Raw genomic sequence first — 15,758 nt, 5'->3', positions numbered from 1 at the left:
CCCCTCGAGTCCGGCTTCTATCACAGCAGGGAAGTCCCGGTCCCTGCACAAGAAAACGGAGGTGAAGAACTTAAATCCTATTAAATAAAATACTTTTTAAAATCATATTTTATATACAGGTTTCCCTCGCTTTATGTTGTACATACATTCCTGGAAAATGGCGCATAACTCAGATTCACATAAAGGGAACCCACTTTACAATGTAACAAATAGGGATACGTTCCAAGACCTTGACTGTACTGACCCCTAAACCCATTTCTGCCACTTTTACAAGACCGTTTTGGTACTCACCAACAGCAGACAGCACACACAAGCACAGGGCACTATCATAATGGGGATGGCAACTACAGAAACACGTATTGCAGACAACGAGTGTGGAGCACAGATCCACACAGGAGACTATCTTTTAGTGCACGTCACTCCCACAGCACACTGCACAAAGCAGCTGACTTCAGGCTTCCACCACCCTGATCACGTAAGAGTGAATTTCTCTCTCATATAACAAATTTTTGGTATAAACAGTGTCATTGCATAAGAGTGAATTCACACTTACAGAACCTGCATAAAGTGAGGGAAACCTGTACTCTGAATGCAGTGCACAGTGAACAGAACATAGTACATCTGTCCTTTTAAATTGCAGGCCTTTCTGGCAGCCATGTTAACCAGGGCATTTTTTCCAAACCTGGCCAACTGCACTCTTAGGGTCATGGGGATCAGACAAATATTTCAAGCCTTGAGCATGCTTATTTTTCAGAAGTAGCCTATTTGTCTGGAAAACCTCTGCCCCTCTAGCTCCTGCCATGTAGCTTTTCCTTCTCAGGCTCCTGAGGCCTAGCAAGAGGGAGGCTATTTCCATGGGTAGGGTATTAGCCTGGAACTTTGTATAGGTGTGTTCACTGCTCAGCTCTGCCACACCACTCTCAGAGTCATCTTGGGCAAATCTCTTGGTCTCTTGTGTGCCGTAGTTCCCCACTTTGTAAAATGGAGAATATGCCATTATTCTGTCTAACAGTGGTGTTGTAAAAATATGTTGTGCTCAGATAGTATGGTGTTGGTGCACACAGGCACTGGATTTCACTTCTAATGAGTCATTCACCCTAGTGGTCTAAACCTGTCTAGAACCAAGTTGTTTCTCTCCCACCAATGAGGCTGCCATCGACTGCTAAGAAGCTGCTTCTATTTACTGCTTTATGGTAATTGGCCTTTTGTTTGAAGTCTAACATCAGGAATTTTTAACCGGGCACTGGTATTTGGGTGTAGTTTAGATAACTATAAACTATAAGCACCAAAAGAACAAGTAGCCTTTATTTTAATCATATAAAAAACAACCGTCACCAGATTCAGTCCTACTACAAAAAAAGAATGAAGGTTGGCTCCCTGCTTAAAAGCCAACTGAACCTACTTTTTGGTGCTTGACAGTAAGGGTGTGTCTACACATGCATCAATGTACTTTTCCTAATGCACATTAAATTTAGTACCTCCAATGTGAGGTACTAAATAAATGCTCATTAGGCTGTCCTAATGTGCAGTAGTGAAAGCGCATACTTTTTTAGTGACACTTAATGTACAAACCTGTTCTACTGTACATTAGCATATGTGCACAGGTTTTGATACGGTGCTTTAATAGTGTAAAGTAGGCTACTGCCCATTAAAATGCATGTGTAGACAAGCCCTAAAGGTGGTGTTTTCATTGCTGCTCTGACCCTCTCTGGAGAGGGTGGCATATAAATATAAACACCATATTTTCACATATATGCCCTAGAGTAAGATATACACCTTGTTTTTGAATGAAGAAAAAATTATCTTTCTTTGTAGAAGGTAATTGAGTGTGTTTACATGCATGCTTTAATGTTCAGTAGTTTATTTTAATGCACATTAAAGTATCACTTAAAAAACTGTGCTATTTAGTTAATGCGCATTAAAATAGGCTATTGTGTGCTAAGTGTCACTTAAAAACTGTGTTTTTTTAGTTAATGTGCATTAAGACAGGTTAATATGTATTTTACTAGTACCTCATAATAGTGGGCATCTATACACATGCTCCAGGGTGGAGGGGGGGGCAGTTTAATTAATCAGAGTGGCTCTCATAGTTGCTCTAAAGTGCCTGCAGTGTCATGTTTATTCAGCATCCCACACTTCAAAATGGTGGCATGGTGCTTGAACTATAGCTTATTCAACAAGCATTAGTTCAAGCACTCCCACTGCCATTTTGAAGTGTGGGAGCATTGAATAAATGTGACATGGAGGCTGCTGAAGCATATTAATTAACACGGTCTAGCAGACTTGATTAATCAGCTGACTCGATTAATCGAGTCTGCCCCGATGCATGCTAATTAGCAAATATTGGTGCAGACATCTGGTACGTGTATCGGTGCCCTCGGTACTAGATTTTAATGTGCATTAACTAAAGCACATTAATGCACATGTTGAGACTCCCACTGAGTAGCAGCAGCTAGGGAGTCCTCATTGTTTTGGTCTCTGTGGATTGTGTGAAGAATCACTTAAGCTTCTGCCAGGTGAAAACTGAAGTGTCAGAAATTGCTGTTACCTTATTTCCTTATCTATAATGTGCACCTCAATTTGCAGCAGTTGGTTTTTCGAAAAAAAATGTGTGTTGTACGTGAGAAAATGTGGTGGTGGCGATGCATGTGGAGTGGTTGGTGTGCTTTGAAGGGTTATGAGAAACCTCCATCAGGACAATGCTCTCCTGATGCAGTGCACAACTCACTGTAGTTGTTTGAGGATATGCTCTGGCATTTCTTTAGGTAACTGGAAGAAAAATTTTTGAAATCCTTATAACAACAATACAGAAGTGCTGAGGGTTACTTATTAAGGTGTCTGATTGCAAAAGGAGAAATGCTTTATGGGAAGATAATGTACCATAATAATATGTATTTATATTAAAAAAACCTCTGTGCTGCTAAACAAGATTGGAGAATTCTAATCAAATGGAGACTGAAACCTTCCTTTGGATGGATCAGAATGATAGTAAAATAAAGAGAGCATGTATGGCTGAAATAGATGGAAAGCATATTTAAGATTAATAACAGAGGTAAATCTTTTTGTTATAAGCCCTATAAAGCATTGCCCTATTAAGGGAGTTTGATATTACTCAGACTTTAGGTGAAGTAAAATAGGTTTGATGAAAATTGGAAAGCTGGTTTTGTTTTTTTTTTAATTTTGCAGTATTTCTAGAGATTTTTAAACAATAGCTGACATTTCCTGCCGCCTTAACTCAACTGTTGTGCGCCAAACACATATGTATGCAATTCTTGCAAAAAATGGCTGGGATTAAAGGACTGTATCTTGTGAACCTAATGATAGAATCAATTTCTGTTGCTTTCTCATCAAAATATATAGCAGCCATTTACTTTTTATTTAGGCTATACTTCTGAAAACTCAGATTCTTTTCCTACCATCCACAAGCTTGAATATAGTTCTGACACCAAAATAAAAGTATGAATACACAGGATCATAATCCTAATACTGGTCTATTTATCTGTAATCCAGGACTTGCTATGAAAAGTAGCTGCCCTTTTTTAATTTTTGCAAATTTGATTATTTTTGCACCAAAAATTGGTGCTATTCTGTTTGTGTATACCTTTGAAATATCCTTTGTACTTTTGTAATGACAATTTTGTGGGACATTTTTTTAAATTGTGTAATGGGATGTCACAATAGCCAAACTGTATAGTTATTTTTTTAAATATTTTCCTGTGTTTTTGCTTTGTTAGGATGCAGAATTAATACAACTGATTAAAATAATAATCTAATCTAATTTCCTGGGAAGTTATGTACTTTAGTTAAACATCAGTTATCCTGCCTCCAAGAACAATTACCATCTGTCCCTCACCCTTATTTTTTCCTTTGAAAGGGGAAGTCCAAATAAGAAAGGATAAAAAAAGGTTTGTAATCTCTAGTGACTAAACTTGCCCAGACTCTTATGCCCACGCCTCTTCACTTGCTTGACGTCACACTCTTTTTGTCCCCGTCCAGCTCATTGACACAATCGCCTCAGAAATCGGAGAATTGAAACAGGAGATGGTACAGACTGATCTCACACTGGAAGATGGATCCACTGATTTGCAAAGGTGATTAAATATATATACTATAATGATTTCTGGAAATGTAAACATGACACGCCTGTTTTCACTGTGCTGTTTTATTCAGGACGCTGACATTTCATGGTAGTTTTCATCCGAGGAGCACAAAAGTCTGTAGGTGCTCCAGCTCATTAATAATGGAGTTTGCCTGTGGGTAGAGAGAGTGTCTAATGATTAAGCTATAGGTATACTTGTTTTAATTTCTTTTAAAAGCAACTGAACTTTACACTCCCACTTCCTTATAGCAAACGTCAACAGCCAAGGACACTGATAAACTTTTTTATCAGGTAACTATTAACATGATTACCAATGCTTGTGGAAATGAATCTTGACTTTACAATGTAAAGTATGAAAAGTACTTTTTGCTTCAGTTGAAATGTTTGTTTGAGAGGAATATAACCAAGGCAAGCATGCTGCTCAGCTTGAATGCATTGAGTAAATATGTGTTTCTGGCTAATTGATCTTGTTTTGTAAGGCAGTGAAACAAATAGGAAGGATAAAAACAGGCAATTTTTTTTTTTTAAAGCTTTTTTTTAAATGCATCAGATTTTTTTAAACTTGAATTGTTTTTGTTTATAAAACATATTTTTAAATTAAATTTGTAATTATGACAACACATTTTAAAAGAATACACTTATTATAATCTACTAACAATAAATTAGATAAATGTATTAAACAATACATGTTTGTTACCAAAGTTTCAAAGAAAGTAAAAGCATAGGATTGATGAATGTCACTAGTCAAACACCTAGGGACCAAATTCTAGCTATCAGGCACTTAAGTGGAATTAGGTGCATAAGTCTTATTGTACTCCACCCTGCCTGAGTCCCTGAAAAGCAATTAATTCAAGGGATAGGTGGGTGCTCCTTTTGCTCATGGTTTTTTTTGTGGGGGGTGGTGAGGTTTTGTGATTCAGTCTTAAGGGCAAGATGATGCTGTGTTACGAACGTAAATGCATTAGTGGATTTTCAGGTCTTGAACAGGGTAGAATAGGATTGCACCTAGGTGTAATCCTAAGGTCCACTTAGCCACCCAACAGGCAGAAGAGACTCTTAGTTTGAAAGATATGACAATCATAAATGGGCAATTTAGTTACCTCACTGGAGATAATAGGCCTCCTTTTTGTAATTATTTGGTTAGTTTTATATGCAAAGTATGTTTTGAAAAACGTTTGGTTCCAGTGTCCATCACTGTTATAGGTGTTTTATTCAACTAATTAAAAACAAACTGGGCACATCTACACTCGCATTAAGGCGCTTTTCCTAATGTGCATTAGATTTAGTACCTCCAATGTGAGGTACTAAACAAATGCTCATTAAGCTGCTTTGAAGTGCAGTTTTTAAATGACACTTAATACCTAGTAGCCTAATTTACTACATATTAGTGTAATAGCACAGTTTTTTACATGACATTTTAATGTGCAGTAAAATAAGCTGCTGCACATTAAACCACATGTGTAGATGTGCCCATGGAGTGCTGGTTTGTACATAGTTAATTTAGTTCCAGTTTCCATCCAGATAGTGCTTGACACAAATAACAGATAAAATAAAAACCTAGTTAGTACAAAAGAAATGAATTATTTATCATTTTCTAAGATAATACATATAAAAATTAAAATCTGAATAAATGAATTAAATTATAGAATTGTTTAAATAAGTGCATATAGTTATAGTGTATTTCCCTGGTTAAAAAAAAAAAAAGTAGTACAAATTTAGTGTAAAGGCTTCAATTAGTTGCAATTCAATATGTTTTCATGATTATAAATCTTTCTTTGGAAAAATAACTAAAAAAGTGAACACAGAATAATATTTAAATTGAATATTTAAATAAAGGTTTCCTTTTTCCTGATTTTAAATTGTGATTGAAATAATTGGTTTCAATTGATATGATTTCACTTGGTCCTGGGAAAGACTTTCTATTGTTATGCCTATTATTATCTCTGCAGGTAGTTCACAGTTCCCATTTTCTTTGCAGACTCTTGTTCTAGGGGCAGGGCCTTGGTGTGAGGTATTGCAATTTGTACCTAGAGAAAGCTTAATATACAAACTGTGAATCAAGAAACATGTGTGTTCATTTACTTGTGTGTGTTTAGTTTTCTTTAAAAGTTGTTTCTTTGGCGTTGGCTGTTTTTTTAAATACGTGGGTGAATATGAAGTGGCTCCATGTATTGTACCTTTAATTGTGTGAGGTTACAACAAATGCTTGAGGTGTGAGGTTTCAGGTGTACAGCTTCAGCAGCATTCAGTTTGTGTATAACTCAGTGATATGAAGATTTATACACCATAACTAAATTCTGGAAATAATTTCCCCAGTTTTTTACTCACATTTTTAATCCAGTGCACAATAGCTGGCTGAATGAATATTAGGCCTGACTTTTGACAGGGTTGGCCAACCTGCAGCACACATTTCACAAGTACTACGGGCAGCCTTTGTGTATGGCACATGGCAGATCAGGGAGGGAGCAGGCAGCCTAGGACCGGATAGGGCAGAAAGCAGAGCAGCAAATTGGGCAGGGGAAGGGGATCAGAGTGGCATTTGCAGAGGATGTGGAGCAAATCTGTGGCATGTCTACCGAAAAGGTTGGCTTCACTGACTTGCAACACATCTCTATGCAGCCCATTTCACTTAAAATCATATAGGTGTATGAGTGTCATATGCTGTACCTAATTAAGAGGTTGAGTCAGAATGCTTTAACATGGCACCTTCTGTATTCATCCTTTCAGTATTATGAGCAGTCAGGTGCTTGATTATCTCCCCAGTGCAGGTACATATCTGTCAGTAAAGTTAAAGAGAATTATGCACAGGGGTGGGGAGGAGCAGAATGTACCACATGGGCCATGTGTAGATGAAACGAGAGGCGTGTGCACACAACTTTTAAGTGGGCTAAATGCTTTTGCACTGCTCTAATGGTGTTGGTGTCAGCACGCCTTGGTGGCATGTTGTGCATTAATTCCATCCACTGTAGGAAATTCAGCATAATGAGCCTAAAATGACTTGGGGCGCTGCTGCATCTACGCTGCGGAGCGAAGCACCAGGCTTTGTGCAGCTCCATGGCTCTGTAGGAAGCCTGGCAGCAGCCCGGGAAAGCAGGCTTCGCCCAAGAAAAGCAGGGAGCCTGATTTCTTCCCCTCCCCGCCCCCCACCTGAGTCTGCCTGCTTCCCTGAACTGCATGGAGGCCCGGTGCTTCCCTGTGCAGCTGCGGTACCCCCTGGGACTGCCCAAACCAGGTGCCTGCAGGCGAGTGCCGCCACTGCCACAGAGGGAAGCGCCCCTGCAGACCAGGGACTGCTCCACCTGCCGGCAGCTCGCGCTCCCCACCCCGCTGGAGAGGCAGGTAAGTCAGTGGGGTGTGTGCAAAACACGGGGGGTTTAATCAGCCCTAAATTGAAGTGGTGTTTTTTTAAAACTCACCACTTCAATTTAGGGCCCCCATTTCGTCTACACACACCCATGGATAAACTTCCAGCCTTGTTGTGGTAGTGAATTCAGAAAAAGTGAGTGGCACTCCTTCCTAGCCCTACAGTGCAGCTGCATAGAACTGGGGTACAACTGCAAGTAGTACTTTGAGGACTAGGCAGGAGCTGAAATAATGAGCCCTGTGGCAGAAATAAGCCATAAAGGATCTTGAGAATACAGTTAGGCCCATTCTATGTGCCTGCTGCCAGGAGTGAGGAGAAAGCGCATGCTTTCCTACTGTTCTTTTTCTGCTCTAGCAGTAAGAACTGCAAAGTCCACTACTTTCCAAGCTTCTGACTTAGCCTGCTTTTCTCCTCTATAGTATCTCACAAAGTTTTGCTTGGCAGCTACTGTCTTATTCTCCATTTAGGGCTCCTACAGATGTGCGGGGAGCCTGTTTCGACATGCTAGAAATCCAGTATCAGTGGACACATTCAATTCCTTTCAGCAAAGTGGCATGGAGAAAACTCTATAGGATCTAGCTCTTTTGTTTTGGATGACATGAAAAATGCTGTTTGTAGCACTGTAGCTTTCTTGCTCATCTTGTCAAAGCCCCTAAGGCTGGGAGAGGAATTGGTAGAGGAAATGCAAATCACTGCTGCTTAATACGAGCAAGTTCCTTCCACACTGCAGTGGAAAGTTAAGGCAGCTTCATGCCAAGGGGTTTGTGCTGCAAGGCCCACCAGGGAAGTGAAGATCCCTTGAGGTACTGGAGACCAGAGGCCCAGTTGGTTAAGGGAAGAGCTGGTAGACAGGCTTTGCTAAGCTGTACTGTCTGGGAAGTGCTGAGGCCTATAGAGCCAGGCCTGAAGCAAAGGGCAACTGCTGATGTCTCTGTGTAGAGACCATAGCCTGAGCATTAGACCTCCTGAGGAGTGAAGCCAAAGTAAATGTGACATGTAAGTCGCTAGAAGTGTAGGATGGGGGAATAATGGGGTCTCCAAAACGGACAAGTCATCAAAAAGCACAACATGTCTTCACTGCAGAGTTAACCTGGTGGGGCCAATGTAACAACCCCCCCCATCTACTGCTCCCCCTCCCTCAGCATAAGAGTTGATAAAACTGGTTGATCTTGGTTTCTGCTGTTTTGGAAAAAGCGTTTTGCGGCAGCCTTCTTGACTTTGCTCCTGTGATCCCTAAGTATGATTGCATCCCCAAGAGTTACTAGCCACGGTCTTCAAGAAGCACAGTGTATTATTCCCTGTGTGATTTTGGTTTCATTTTTAGCAGCACTTGAATAAAGGATCCAATTATATCAATGTTTACACTAAGCCTAGCACTAAGTTCTGCACTGGCTGCAAAACCTGCTTGAAAAACCATGTAAACACTCAGTCTGGACCAAAGTTGGTGTTACCACAGATGCGGTGTTACCAGTCCCCAGGTTAAGTGGCTATGTCTATGTGAGCTGCAGTGACTCCAGTATAGGTAGACCTAACGAGTAAGTCAGCTGACTTAGAACTGAGTAAGTCACCTGAGCATAATACTGAATTATCTCTACATGACAGAGGGCTTGCGGAGAGAGCATATATAAAGACTGAATCATGGGTGGAGCTCCCATTTCAAAAAAGTCTCCCTGTCAAAGGAGGGGGAGGTCTTGTGGAGCTGATCAACTGATTTCTGGGTAGCAAAAGTTGGGGCCCAGATTACAGAGCCAAAACGAGTGAATTAGACAGGATTGAGTCTGATGAAGAAAAATCCCTCAATGCTGATCATTCTTAGAGGAAATAGGCACATTTTTCTCTGTGTGTGCATGTGTGTGTGCATGTATGCGCAAGCATGTGTGCGTTCCAGCGTGCAGTTTACAAGGCAGCAAATTGTGCTGATTACAAGTTATAACCTGCTCTCTGCTCTTTTTACCATGATTTAACTGTGGATAGGATATATCTAGGCATTCCTTTCGTACCTTCAACTGTTTTCCACGTACTCAAGGGTTCTCTCAAACAGAAAGAAATGGGGCAGAATCTTTGATCATCTTGAGTTTTATGTTTGAACACAGTGGTATAGGTATGTGCCATTTGTGGTGCCACAGACTGCTTTGTGGTGCCACAAACTGCACACGTTGCACATTAAACCGTATGTGGTGCTGCTGGTTTGCAGCACAGAGGCAAAATTTGTTACCAGGATTTCCTCGTAGCAGAAAAAACCCTGGAAAAAAAAGTGGTGCAAAGCACACAAAAATAGTGTGCACCAGGACAAATGCGGAAATGGAGGAGCAGGTGTCCCAGGGCTACCTGCTTCCTCTTTGCCACATGCTGCAGAGACAGGGGAACACCAGCTCAGGGCTGCCTGTTCCCCTGTCTCGAGACACAATGTGCCACTGTCAGCCGCTCGATGAAGCCCTGGGCTGCCTGCTCCCCTGTCTCCATGTGCCACTTCCCAGCTGGCTGGGGTGCAGTGTACCTCAGCACAGGGGCTGCCTGCCAGTTATCCCCGTGCTAAGGCACCCTGTGCCCCAGCCTGTCCTCTCTCCCTCCCCTGCAGCACATGGAGCCCAGCTGGGAGCTGGGAGGAGTTGGGCACGGCTGGCAAAGGGCACGTGCGAGGACGTGCAGTGCGTCACAAAGTAGCAGTACAGATTTGTGCCACTACTATTTGTGCTGCTGCAATTGCACACCTCTGCTTATCTAGACATGGCCTGTAAGTGCAGAAATCTGTTAGAATCTGTGATAGCAGTAACTCAAATCCACAGAAGTTCCATGCAGATTTTTCTGTTTTGCTTTTTACATTTTACTTGGTATTAGCTTCATATTTCTCTGGAGATATAATTATGAAACACCAAGAAAGTCATTAGTATTTGCTGTCAGTGGACAATGTCTGTTGTCACAACTCTTTTCTATGCGTAGTTGAAGTAATCAGATGGCTGACTGTGGATTTCTCTTGTTCTATGTCATGTTACTGTTGTTATTGAAGATACCTTATGAGAAAAGCTCCTGTCCCAAGGAGTTCACAGTCCGTGCCCAAGAAGTGCTGAGTATCCACAACCTTCACTGTTGCAGATTAGACCTAGTCTTATATTCCTTTCAATTAATGGATAATTTCTTAAAATGCAAAGGCTCAGGGCTTGGTCCTCAGTTACACGAAAACAACGTAGAGATGTTGTTACAGCACGTATAGTGCTGGGCTGTCCCCTAGATCCTGGCTTCCATGAAATCAGCTGACCTGTAGTTGTACGTACATTTGCCAACTGATCTTCCATGGGTCAACCATGCATGGTGTCTCTTCACTGTCTTCTGCTGTCTAGGTTTTCTGGAGAAGAAATATTTTATCAAAATGCCGTTTGTTCCCAGTTTATTCGGATGACATTAAGAAGATTTGCCAGCGCTGATCCTGCTCAGAACCATTAACCTTTGAATTGGAGAGAGTCTTTGGTAGATGTTACACTGCTGTATTCATAAGCTCTTATCTTGCTGTGAGAGGTCAGCCCAGAAGCAGCTGCAAGAAGCTATATATATATATATAGGTCATTAAGGTGTGGGCACCTGCCCTACATTCTTTCCTGAATCCTGGCATGGAGAACCGTTTGAGTAGCTAGAGCTTCTGACAAGGAACGCTTTCACCTTGACAACTTCTTATTTAAACTAATGTTTGTACATGTTAGCAGGTTGGGTGTGTGCAGCTGTATTTTTGGCAGCTCAGTACTCTGAATTACTTTTGAACCACCTGTAGAGAAGAGGGGAGCTGTGATAGATGTGTGCGGGTGCACACATTCTTGACATTCTTCAGATGTCTTCACTCCAGCAAGCAGCCCATTGCTGACCCTATAGTTGATGCCAGGAATGCTCCTTCTTTGGTAGCTGACAATATTTTTACATGAATAAAACTACTTCCTCTCAAACAGATTCCCTCTGCAACTTGTTTGGTCTCCACCAGTTGATTATGGTGTAGCAATAGGGCTTGACATGGTTAAGCCCACAGCCCACTTCTAATACATAGTAAAGCCCTTCTTTAAATAATGGCATTAAAGGTATTAAACTTTTGCTTGGGAAAGCACATTTGGCCTGAACATTGCTATCTGGCTCTGGCCAAACAAGATTGTTTCTGCAGACTGCTTCAGAGTTGCACTTCCTAAAGGTATTATCTTGATCGGAGAATTGACTTCTGTGCTGCTTGCTGTAATTTATCACTTATTTCTGGCAGGACCAATAGTGTCCGCTAGGTGCTTTGCATATCTAAAAGGCACTATCTGTATTTTACAGCTGATAGTTTAATATACACAAACCAGAAGAAACAGAGGGCAAGGGAAGTATCAAATAATATAAGTGGTTGGGTGGCAACTGGACAGTTCCTGGTAATGGGAAGTTTTAATGATGGTTGTACCTCTTATTTGGCTTTGTAGTTTTGGGGTATATATATCCCCCTTGCTTTCCTTCCTGGCCCTGCTCAGATTGTGATGGTGATCATAGTGAAGAGAAGAGATCCTGTTGGTCTTGAACTTGTACTGTGATCAGTTGGTCAGGGAGTGCAGGAGCAGTGAGGTATGGGAATAGGAGCAGCCATGGTTGAAATAGTTGACTGGGATATATAGGGAAGAGTGAGCTGTTCTACAAAAAGGGCTGAAGCCACCTACTTCCCATTTAGAACAAGTGGAGAGTATGGGGAAATTTCATTTCAATTTGTTTGTTGTTCTGTTTCTGGACTACACACCACTCTTCCTGATTTGTGGTTGAGTAAGTCAAAATTCAGCCCATTATAACTGGCAGTGCAGAGACCCATGCAATTACTAGGGGGGGAAAGTACTTCTGTGCCCAATCTCAGGGGCATTCAGCACATACGTGCCCAGCTTTCCTGTCCCTGTTCTAATTCTGCAGCAGGAGATCAGTTGCCAAAGTAACCGTTGCGTAGCTGGTTCTAACAATGAAAGAATCACAGGATGTGCTTTGAGTTCAGAAGCAAGGAAGCCATGCAGAAGTACATGCATAAGCCATACGGTGAGTTCAAGTCTGTGACTGATGGGGACACTTTGTATAAGGCATTTGGCAGTGGTCAGCACATTTAATTTCCTTGTAGGCTTTTGTTCTGAACATTCAGCTAGCTGTGTAACCCCAGCAACTGGTCTTATTATTGAGTTAAGCAGCTATTTCATAACTTACCTCACTGCTGGATACATTTTGAACTTGGGTTGGTTTGCCAGAGTCCTAATTCAGGGCCAGTTTCTGCTTTTGCTCCTTACTTAGGGAGAATGAAATGTCAAGGCCAAAGCAATTAGGTTGATCAAGTTTAAATATTCACCTGTTCCTTTAATTCCAGTTGTGAGGGAAGTGTGAGCCAAATAGAGAGAAACTGGCAAAAAGTAGTTTAAAGATGTTAGCTACAAAAAGAATTGTAACACTTATTCTTCTGAGGACTTGTCTGGTTGGATAAGTTGGTGTTTTTTGGAAGCATTTATTTGCGTGATGGGTCAGCAGAGGTCAAGGTGCAGAAGTATATGAAGAGATGCTGAGGTGATACCAGTGGCAGTGGAAAAAGGTGGCAGTCAAATATTGTGATAGGTAAATCTGAGTGGCTAATTTTAGGCTGAGCTCATATCATACATAATCTTGAAGGCCCAGGGAGAAGAAGCTAGTATATGAAATGGTGGAGAAGGGTATGCCAGTGGAATGGTGGAGAGATGGCCAGTACTACGGTGTACACACTGAGCACACTTCAAATGGGTTTAAGCTTTGCAAAGTTTATGCTGGTTCTTACTTTTGAGCTCTAGATGAGAATAAAAATATAGGAACAGAATTCACTGCAAGTCTCAGAATAAAAACCTCACCGTGAACATACCAGAGAAATGGGTATTAAAAAGGAGAGCCTGTTTAATTAATCTATACACTCATGTATGTGTGCTTGTAGTATCTCCCTGCACTAATTGTAGAATCTCAGGCTATTGTCTGCCTGACAGTAACCTACTTTATAGTACTCTTTAAGAGAGCTTGTGGACAGAATTAGCATTATGAAGTCTCAATAGAAAAAATACCAGGTGAGGTAAATGTCCATGCTGTTAGCATTAAACAGAGTCTTTGTTTGTAGAATGCAGTGATTATCTCTTAAGAAATGTGTGCCTACCTTTTCTAAATTTTTGTTTTATTTATCTTCCTTATAGCCTAGTAAAGGACATGGATGATGTCTGTTGTGAGAAAAAGGACTCTAAAAGCTGCCCCCGGGATTCTGGATATGACAGCCTCTCCAACAAACTCAGCATACTAGACAAGCTCCTTCATACCCATCCTGTATGGCTACAGCTTGGCTTAAATGACAATGAAGCAGTGGAAATTCTGAAGTCCCAGCCTCCTGGGGTAAGAGACAGATCTTCAAAATATGTGAATTCTTTTTAGGCAATTGTAAAAGTCTTGGTAGCAAGTTGGCTAGTGCCTTTGATCAAAGGAAGCTTGTCCCAAGTATGACCACAGCAGCTGGAATTCCAGGCACATCTTCATTTATATGATGACTGTTATTTAGGGTGATGCTCTTAGTGTGAATGTGGGGGCTGCAGAGATGTACATCTAAGCTGCTAGAGCCTAAGCAATGGAGCCAGGCTTCTCTAGCTGGGCTGGTATCAGACTTCCATCCTCTTTTGATTCTGTTTCACCTGTTGGAACTGAAGTCAACTTAGGCACATAACTATGATGCTATTCCACCCTGCGTAAGTTTTGGAAATCCATTAATGCTTCTGTTTTTGTAATGCACCATCATCTGACCCTTAAGACTGCGTGACAAAAAAGCAGCAAGGAGGAAGAGGACCCATTCACCTTCTCTTGTTTTTCATGGAATTGATCATGGTGGAACAGAATCGCCCATAGATACCCAAGTCAACTTATGTGCCTAACAACTGGAATAGAATCTCCTAACCCTCTATGTACAGTTGGTTTCCCCTGTACCAGTGATTCACAACTAGGGTGCTGTAGAGCCCTGTGTTGCCTTGAGGTCCTTTCAAAGGTGCCATGGGTTTCCATGCAGTGTTAGCACTGGTAGGTGTGTAAACATGATAAACAAGATAAACCCAGAAATTTTAAATGGGAATCCACAATGTTAAAAATATTCTGACCTGATGTGGTCTGTCTGAGTTCTTTGCTACAGAAGAATCGCTGTAGTATTTTTCTGTAGTCAAAAAATGAGTGAAAGCTAAGAGCTGGCATTTTCCAAGGTGTGCCTTGCGTCTAAAAAAGGTTGAGCACCACTGCCCTACACTATTAGGCTTCAGTCCCCCATGTGCATAAAGTAGCTTGCAGGACTGGGACAAAACTCAAGATCTCCCTTGCTGGAAAGCCCCTCATAAACATGGTGGTGGGAGAAGAAAAGTTAGGAAGTTTATAAATATAAATCATAGAAAAGCAAAATCCTTCATCTGAAGTGAATTTCTTTGGGCATTTAGACAATTAACTCATCCAGGGTATGTCTACATGACACAATTGAGTGCGTTACCCAAGCTCTCTGAATAAGCTAACTTTTGCTGAGACCAGTACAGCAGTATCAGTGACACACTTTTCCCAGGCCATTTAATCTTGCTTGCGCTGTTTAGGAATACTCCTAATCTCCAGTCATGTCATTCTTCTTATCAAATCAAAGCTCATATTTTGTTAAGTACAAGCTGGCCTGAGAAACAGGGCTGATTAGCTTGGGCATAACACAGTAATGGCTTCCAGTACCTGAGCTAGTTCAAGGCCACCTATACTTGTGCAGTGAGGCTGCTCTGATGTGCTGTAATTACAGCACATCAAAGCAGACTCTATTCATAATTTCATAGTTTGTAGGGTCGGAAGGGACCTGAGCAGATCATCAGGTCCACCCCCCTACCATGGCAGGAAAAAGTACTGGGGTCAAACGACCCCAGCAAGGTGTTCATCCAGCTTCCTCTTAGTTTCCTTTGGCCCAAGCTGCCAGCTCCAGCTGAGCAGGGAGGTGTGCTGTAGTGCCCCCCACCCCAGCTTCTGGCCTGGGCCACTGCAGGAATGTGGCTGCATTTTCAGAATCAAAAGTGAATGTCATAGTTTCATAGTTTCTAGGGTCGAAAGGGACCTGAGTAGATCATCTAGTCCGACACCCTGCCATGGCAGGAAAGAGTACTGGGGTCAAACGACCCCAGCAAGGTGTTCATCTAACCTCCTCTTAAAACCCCCCGGGGTAGGATCCTGCACCATTTCTCTTGGAAGTTGGTTCCAGATCCTAGCCGCCCTGACCGTGAAGTAGCGCCTCCTGATATCTAGCTTAAATCTACC

The 15,758-nt window shown here is 41.6% G+C and overlaps 1 protein-coding gene across 2 annotated transcripts in view; it reads left to right on the top strand.

The window, feature by feature from the left end:
• The window catches only part of RIN2 (Ras and Rab interactor 2), a 117,120-nt gene that overhangs the window by 41,740 nt on the left and 59,622 nt on the right, over nt 1-15,758 (top strand). For both annotated transcript variants that reach the window (XM_019516130.1, XM_019516131.1), the window contains exons 2-3: nt 3,997-4,091; nt 13,646-13,838. In XM_019516130.1, the coding sequence (XP_019371675.1) occupies nt 3,997-4,091; nt 13,646-13,838 (288 nt within the window). The remainder of the gene's footprint in view (nt 1-3,996; nt 4,092-13,645; nt 13,839-15,758) is intronic.

Source organism: Gavialis gangeticus, unplaced genomic scaffold, assembly GCF_001723915.1.
Source record: "Gavialis gangeticus isolate Ggan-Ray unplaced genomic scaffold, GavGan_comp1, whole genome shotgun sequence".
Lineage (NCBI taxonomy): Eukaryota > Metazoa > Chordata > Crocodylia > Gavialidae > Gavialis > Gavialis gangeticus.
The sequence above is the reverse complement of the archived record's forward strand: the minus strand, read 5'-3'. Positions and strand labels throughout refer to the sequence as shown.